Source organism: Astyanax mexicanus, chromosome 11 (assembly GCF_023375975.1).
Source record: "Astyanax mexicanus isolate ESR-SI-001 chromosome 11, AstMex3_surface, whole genome shotgun sequence".
In the NCBI taxonomy this organism is placed as follows: Eukaryota; Metazoa; Chordata; class Actinopteri; order Characiformes; family Acestrorhamphidae; genus Astyanax; species Astyanax mexicanus.
The window spans coordinates 35,995,655-36,004,237 of record NC_064418.1 but is presented as its reverse complement, the minus strand read 5'-3'; the positions used below and the strand labels follow the sequence as shown (position 1 = coordinate 36,004,237).

Below are 8,583 nucleotides of genomic sequence, written 5' to 3'. Positions count from 1 at the left end.
TTGACAAACCACCCTTTTACTTTGTAAAATTACAGCTGTCCTGAACATACAAAAGAAAATCAAAAAAACATTTCAGCATACAAAGATTTATATGAGCTGGCAGGAGAAAAACAAGTGACACGCTTTGAAAAATAGAGCAAACTTGCTAGCAAGTGCACCAACACGGTTAGTTAGCTAGCAACATAGCTCGGCTAGGTTGGCCAAAAAATCCTGTAATTGTAAACTAAAACACGTGTTCTGTATTAAACAGACATAGGACGTTCTAAGTTAAATCTCTCCACCAATAAGAAGCACTGTCTGCGTTACTACAATAGTTAACTAAAGCACATAGTAAGAGTTCCAAAAACTGACTAGCTGAAGGTAGTTGCATTCCTCAGTCCCTTTCCAGTCTTTTAATGTCCCTTTCTTCTCTGAAAATCTTCACAAGGCCCTACAGGACCTTAAAAACGTGAACAGTTTTTTTTTTTTTGCTTCGAGTCAGTGTACAGGAAAATAAATATAATATAAATAATACGACACATGGGAAGTAGTCACGTGTTACACTCCGTACCGTTTTTAAGAATGGCGCGCATTTAGTTATGCACGAAATGCGCATTTACACACATTCTCACTTTTATGCACGGCATCTGCTTTTACGCACGCCGCGCGTTTTTACGCACGGCGCGCGTTTTTACGCACGGAATGCGCTTTTACGCACGGAATGCGCCTTTACGCACGGCACGCGTTTTTACGCACGGAATGCCTTTTTACGCACAGAATGCGCTTTTGCGCACGGCACGCGTTTTTACGCAGGGCATGCGCTTTTACGCACGGAATGCGCTTTTACGCACGGCACGCGTTTTTACGCACGGAATGCTCTTTTACGCACGGAATGCGCTTTTACGCACGGCACGCCTTTTTTACGCACAGTACGCCTTTTTTAAGCAGGGCATGCGCTTTTACGCACGGCACGCCTTTTTTACGCACGGAATACGCTTTTACGCACGGCACGCCTTTTTTACGCACGGCACGCTTTTTTTACGCAGGGCATGCGCTTTTACGCACAGTGCACGTTTTTTCACTGTGTATTTATAAATCACTTTCATTTTCATTTGCCAGCTTATATCTCTTCTCTCTGATCTTAATAAATAAGTCATTTTTAGACTGGTTCCAGTGACTTGATTATCTGTCAGATACCAAAAGTTTTTAGTGAACTGGGAAAATCTTTTAACCACAGAGCACCAGCGGGCTGAAACTCACTAGAGGACATGTTGAAGCTCAGCTCGCTGGGATCACTAAACCATTTTAAATTTTACATTTTTAGTTTTTAATCATTATCAGAAAGCCTGTGACTGTTTTAAATTAGTTTTTAAACTTAGTTTATCATTTTGTTATTTTCATTTTCAATTAGTTTTATTTATTTATTTATCTATCTTTTATCACTTTTAAACGACGATGCTCTGTCCAGCTCGTGAATGATATATCCGAGAGCGCGCGCGCAGATACAAGAGGAGAGTTAATCTGAGAAAGAGCATGGAAAATTTGTACGAGCACACCTATATTTTACACGTGAGCAAATAAAATCCGTGAGAGCACACCTATATTTCACACGTGAGTAAATATATAAAGTATTACACAGTTTTTGTTAGAGGAGGTTTTAAAGACTTAATTAAATTAAAATTTATGACAGTAACGTTAGTGTACAGATTTTCACTGCAGGGATTCTTAGCAGTTTTTCTAAAGCCTTCAAAGTATTTACATCGATATCAAAATTATATCGTATCGACCGAAATGGAGGAATATGTCGTGTTATAAATTTTGGCCAGGTTGTCCAGCACTATTCCAAAAAAAAAAGCAGACTGTCTGTAACAGAAGTACCGTAACTACAAAACGGTGTATGGTTCATACAGGCTAACACCACAACGTTAGTTTAAATTGGGAATAAACGAAAATGGTAAAGGTTAGGACCTTGAAATCTCCTCTCCTGCTCCGCGGAGTCGTCTTCATGTGAAAGCTGCGCGTTTGCGAGCATTTCTGCCTGTTTTGTTGGCTAGCCGGCTAGTTAACCTGTGGCTAGGTTAGCTTAGCTTGCTGTAGTTTAGCATTAGCTTAGCCTAGTCTAAATAATAATAATAATAATAATAATAATAATAATAATAATAATAATAATAATAATTAATAATAAAAAAATGTCACATACAACTAATTCTTACACCCTTTCTAGAACAAAATGTTCAAGTTATGAAATTGTTAATGTCATTTTTGTTACTTTAGTATTTTAACCTTTTTATTATTTCCGTAGTTGTGTATCACAATAAAAAAAAAAATTGTATCAATATTCAGAACTGGGACTTGGTTCTTATGGGGTAATATTACTTTTAGAAATGACAGAAATGTCCTGTACAAGTAGTTAAAAACTATAAATGTTAGTTTTAGCTGCATTTACCCTGTCCTCATTCATTGAGGATTCACTCACAGGCTCCCTCTAGCAGCATTTTCTGATATAACAGGGGAGATAGGGAGTGGTCAGACTCGCCATAAACCGACTCACACTTCGCAAAAAATGTTTTTACAGATTTTTTTTTTCTATTTTGTCAGTTTTTAAAAAAATAAGATACACTTTGAAGCAACAAATAAACTAAACTCATTGGTTCAGAGTTCAAACGTCCTTTTCACACAAACACGAACAGAAAGCCACTCCCACAGAAAGAGAAAACTCTGGAGAAACAAAAGTAGAATCTCCCTCTTTTCCTGTTTGGTCTGTTTGTCTCTGTGAGGGTAGTAAAATGGCAGAAGCTGCTCTGAAAACGCTGGACACTCTTAGCTGTCCTATCTGTCTGGATCTGCTGAAGGATCCAGTGACTATTCCCTGTGGACACAGTTACTGTCTGGGCTGTATTAAGGACTGCTGGGGTCAGGATGATCAGAAGGGGGTTTACAGCTGCCCCCAGTGCAGACACATTTTCAGCCCAAGGCCTGTTCTCAACAAGAACACCATGCTGGCTGAACTAGCTGAGAGTCAGAGGAAGAAGAGGCTTCAAGCTGCTCCTGCTGCTGCTGTTTCTGCTGCTGCAGTTTCTCCTGTTGGATCTGGAGGTGTGGAGTGTGATATCTGCACTGGAACAAAACAAACAGCAGTTAAGTCCTGTCTGGTGTGTCTGCTCTCCTTCTGTGAAGCTCATATTCAGCCTCATTATGAATCTCCTGGCTATAAGAAGCACAAGCTGGTCGAAGCCTCCGTGAACCTGCAGGAGAAGCTCTGCTGTCGTCATGATAAACTGCTGGAGGTTTTCTGTCGCTCTGATCAGCAGTGTATATGCCTTCTGTGTGTGATGGATGAACACAGTGGCCACAAGACCGTGTCAGCTGCAGCAGAAAGAGATGAGAAACAGGTAGGAACTTTACTGTCTGCTCTGCCATTACAACTGGTTATTATAAATGAGAAAGCTCAGTAAATTAACAACCAGCTGTTATAAGCAATGTAAAAGACATGGCACACACAATATTCGTAAATGCCTGTGTGTCTAACATGTAACTTCCTTCATGTATGTCGCTGTATTTTGTCTACAGAAGCAGCTGATGGAGGCTCAGAGGGAATCTCAGCTGAGAATCCAGCAGACGGAGAAGAAACTGCAGGATCTGAGAGGGGCTATGGAGACACTTAGAGTAAGTACACTGACCACAGGAGGAGCCACTTTATCAATTATGCCATATTCAATATATTTTTTGTTGGACATGTAGCCTATTTCTGCGTTGAACATACGCTTGTACACAGTAATAAAGTAATTTTAAGAGCCATTGATGCAGAACCGAGAGGGCAGTTCAGATTTAAGTTTAAAGGTATTATTCACAAATGTACTTTGTACAACAACAAAAAAGTTTTCACAAAGCAGCTTTACAACAGTGGCAAGGAAAAAGTCCCCGAGGTGAAGAGAAAGTAACCTTAAGAGGAACCACAGTTTAAAAGGGGAACATCTGCTTATCTTGATCTGGTCAACACCAAATAGCACAGCAAATAGCAACAATAACAATAATTAGACAGAAAGACTGAGATAATAATGTGAGCTGTGACTAATGTGACAGCAAGTCATGCATTGTGAGAATGCAAGTGAGTGTAGGACACGTGCTCAGTCTTGCAGCAGGGTAGTGGAGGGCCAGTTCTATACATGGGAGAGAAATTGAAATAAAACAAAAAGAAGGAATAAAAAAACAAAAGGGTTTAGACAACTGTGCCAAACACTGGTAAGTGTACACAGTAGAAAATGCCTTATGATACAGAGACCAACATCCAACCAAAATGGACTTGCACCACCATCAAGCAAACAGCAGGAGGCAGCTCAGCACGTGGGGAATTATTAAAGGGGGTTTACGACTATAAATAATCTAGTGTAGGAATCGCTGCAGCACCTCTGGAGCATAGTGTTAAGGGGCTTTGCCAAGAGCCCAAGTAACTTAGCAAAACTTGGTAACACTGACCCACCACTGAGCAAGTGCTGCCCCAAGTTGGTACTGTCCTCCAATCAGCCAATGATGAGCTCCACTGTGGAACAGTAGTTAAAACAGTTGCTTTAGATTAAGCTCTCCCTCTCTGTGTCTCTCCTAACAGCGCTCTGCACAGGCTGCAGTAGCGGACAACGAGAAGATCTTTACTGAACTGATTCAGTCCATTGAGAGAAGACGCTCTGAGATGAACGAGCTGATCAGAGCTCAGGAGAAGGTCGAACTGAGTCTGGCTGAAGAACTCCAAAAGAAACTGGAGCAGGAGATTGCTGATTTGAGGAGGAGAGATTCTGAGCTGAAGAAGCTTCTGGACACAGAAGATCCCATAAATTTCCTCCAGGTAACATCTCTGATTCTCTGACATTGGTACTCATCATGGTACTCTTTGGATAAGATCAAGTCACATTAAAATGCAGGAGCAAACACACCCAAGACACATTTAAAAGAGATACAAATCCAATCACTCCCAAAGTGTATTTATCTGTGTGTGTTTCTTTTATCTCTTTGCAGTGTTTCCAGTCTCTTTCTTCTCCTCCACAATCTGCAGGAATACCCCAATTCCCAATCAGTCCACTATTCTCCTTGGAGAAACTGAAGAAAGCTGTCACTGAAGTAATGGAACAAGTGGAACCAAAACTTGTCACATTTTCTGGAGGTATAATGAGTTATATGAGAATATTATGTGAGAAATTTAATTTTAAAATGCATGAGCAAGATGGGTAAATTTTGGAAGATTTGCTCACCATCACAAATGTAGCAACATAATCTGGCTAACAGATCTTTAGAGGGAAAACTTTAAAAATAATTACAGTTAATACTTTACATTAACTAACAATTACAGTCCAGTACTAAATACCATAGCCAGCTGTTACAGGTGTAACAGATAAGTGCAACATCTAATCCACTTCTGTTAGAACTGACCCATCACCTAACCACTAGTTTAACAACTAGGTCTAGTTCTAATGTCCTAAGCAAAGTTATAAGAACACTGAATCAATGTGGGAAACACATGTTGCACTCATGGCTATGGTATTAAGTACTGGACTGTAATTGTCCAAGTATCGTTTTTGATTTGTTGCTGGTGTCTAAGATTTTCTGTCATTTTCAGGGTTTATTTCTTCATCCTTGACAGCTCCTAGTCAGAGAGTACCACCAGGTTATTTCCATTTATCACAGACTAGAGATGACTTTCTGAAATGTAAGTATCTTTCTCACACATGCACATACAGTGCCCTCCATAATTATTGGCACCCCTGGTTAAGATGTGTTCTTTAGCTTCTCATAAATTGAGTTTTGTTCAAAATAATATAGGACCACGATGGGAAAAAAGTAAAGTCCAACCTTTAACTCAAGTAAATTTTAAGGGGGAAATAAAATCCCTGACTAAGAAATAATTATTCTTCATAAAATCACCTGTTCCACAATTATTGGCACCCCTAACAATTCTTAGGAAATAAATTTAATAAAAGTATTTCTGTCACTTCTACAGTAGTTCACGAAGTTGATCAGAGTATGTAGGAACATTTAATTAGTAATTCACAACTTCCTGTTTCCCTGGGGTATAAATATGACGTGACACAGGCCATTTATCTTCAACATGGGAAAGACAAAGGAACATACCATTCAAGTGAGGCAGATGTGTGTTGACCTTCACAAGTCAGGCAATGGCTACAAGAAAATCGCTACTCGCCTACACCTGTCCATATCTTCTGTCAGAGGAATTATTAAGAAGTTTAAAACAACTGGAACAGTGGTAAACAAGCCTGGACAAGGACGCAAGTTTATTTTGCCACCACGCACAGTGAGGAGGATGATAAGAGAAATAAAAAGTTCTCCAAAGCTCACTGTTACAGAATTGCAACAAATGGTAGCTTCTTGGGGTCACAAAGTCTCCAAAACAACCATCAGGCGCTATCTACATGCCAACAAGCTGTTTGGGAGGCATGCACGGAAGAAACCATTTCTCACTCACAATCATAAACGCAAACGTTTGGAGTTTGCTAAGCGGTACTATGACTTCAACTGGGACCGTGTGCTTTGGTCAGATGAAACAAAGATAGAGCTTTTTGGCAACAAATGCTCTAAGTGGGTCTGGTGTAACACAAGAGCTGAGTATGCAGAAAAGCACCTCATGCCCACTGTGAAATACGGCGGGGGATCAGTGATGCTGTGGGCCTGTTTCTCTTCTAAAGGCCCTGGGAACCTTGTTAGGGTGCATGGCATCATGAATGCTCTAAAATACCAGGACATTTTAAAACAAAATCTGGTGGCTTCTGCCCGAAAGCTGAAGATGGGTCGTCACTGGGTCTTTCAGCAAGATAATGACCCTAAACATGTGGCCAAATCTACACAGAAATGGTTCACCGCACACAGAATCAAGCTCCTCCCATGGCCATCTCAGTCCCCAGACCTCAACCCCATTGAAAACCTGTGGGGTGAGCTGAAGAGGAGAGTGCAGAGGAGAGGACCCAGGTCGTTGGATGATTTAGAGAGAATGTGCAAAGAGGAATGGTCAAAGGTCCCTCTTTCTGTATTCTCCCATCTTGTGAAACATTACAGGAGAAGATTAGGTGCTGTTTTGTTGGCAAAAGGGGGTTGTACAAAGTATTAACATCAGGGGTGCTAATAATTGTGGCACACATGATTTGATGTTAAATAATTATTTCTTAATGTGGGATTTTTTTCCTACTGAATAAATTCACTTCAGTTAAAGGTTGTATTTTACTCTTTTTTTCCATCGTGGTCCTATATTATTTTGAACAAAACTCAATTTATGAGAAGCTAAAGAACACATCTTAACCAGGGGTGCCAATAATTATGGAGGGCACTGTATATATGTATAAATCACCTTCCCACTACACGTGAAATTGTGTATTAAGGATTGCTAAATTCTTGCACATTTTAAAAAAATGGATTTTCCCATCCATCTAGTACTCACTTTTCAGTTCCCACTCAAATTGACATTCACAATGAGTGTTCAGCCTCACTTACAAGGTAACACTTCACATCCTGCAGATGTGAGAATTCCCAAGCCATCCTCTGTGATAACACTTTCTGGCATTAGCCATGTGACTGTATTTTACATTTTGGGCTAAGTGTTTGAAATTTCTCTTCTCCATCAGATGCCTGTCAGCTCACTCTGGATCCAAACACAGCAAACCCACAGCTTGCTCTGAGTGGGAGGAACAAAATTGTGACAGTGATGCACCTGCCCCGACCTTATCCACGTCATCCAGAGAGATTTGACAGAGTTCAGCAAGTTCTCTGTAGAGAAAGTCTGTTTGGACGCTGTTACTGGGAGGCTGAGTTTAGGACCGGTAATGTTAATATTGCAGTCTCTTACAAAAACATCAACAGGAAAGGGGAAGATAGTGAGTCAGGATTTGGGTCTAATGATCAGTCCTGGAGTCTGATCCACCGTGGCTCCAGGTTCCTTTTCAAACACAATAGAGAAGAGACTGCAGTACCTGTGGTCCCCAACAGCTCCAGGATAGGAGTGTATGTAGATCAGAGTGCTGGAATTCTGTGCTTCTACAGCATCTCTGACACAATGAACCTCCTCCACAGAGTCCACACCACCTTCACTCAGCCCCTCTATGCTGGGTTTGGGGTTTATGGTTATGATCATTTTGTTCAAATATGTGAGCTTAAATATAATACAGATAAAAGCTGATCATGTATTGTTCTACATACTTGAGAGTAAGTCTATAAAAAATACTGTTTAGCCTTTGACAGAATATTAGGCTTTGTTTAGATGCAGGCATGACAGATTTGTTACTGAAATCAGATCTGTTAGTCTAATTTGACTAAGACACATCTGTCCAAATCCAATTTAAACAATCGCACCTCCATTTCATGAACCTTGATTTTATGTGGTTATTGACTATTCAAAATCAATCTAGATACAATCCAGATTTGGGCTGGCAATCTGAACAAAGCCAAAAGAAAACTGCATATTCAACTCTGTCCTGCGAGTCCTAAACACTAATGTGTACATTTATGTAATACATATTTAAATGTATTTTCCACTGTGTATTTCAGAAATAAACTGAACATATCAAACACAGTATTCATATTATGGTTTTGCTTGATCAGAATACAATA

General features: G+C 40.1%; 1 protein-coding gene across 1 annotated transcript; it reads left to right on the top strand.

Annotated features, from left to right (window-relative positions):
* Nucleotides 1–2,277: 2,277 nt before the first annotated feature.
* LOC103028003 (E3 ubiquitin/ISG15 ligase TRIM25) lies at nt 2,278–8,545 on the top strand. Its single transcript, XM_007239994.4, has 6 exons — nt 2,278–3,371; nt 3,550–3,645; nt 4,586–4,819; nt 4,990–5,134; nt 5,588–5,677; nt 7,602–8,545. Exons 1-6 carry the CDS (start codon nt 2,766–2,768, stop codon nt 8,150–8,152), a joined length of 1,722 nt encoding a protein of 573 aa, XP_007240056.3. The 5' UTR covers nt 2,278–2,765; the 3' UTR covers nt 8,153–8,545.
* Nucleotides 8,546–8,583: the final 38 nt, after the last annotated feature.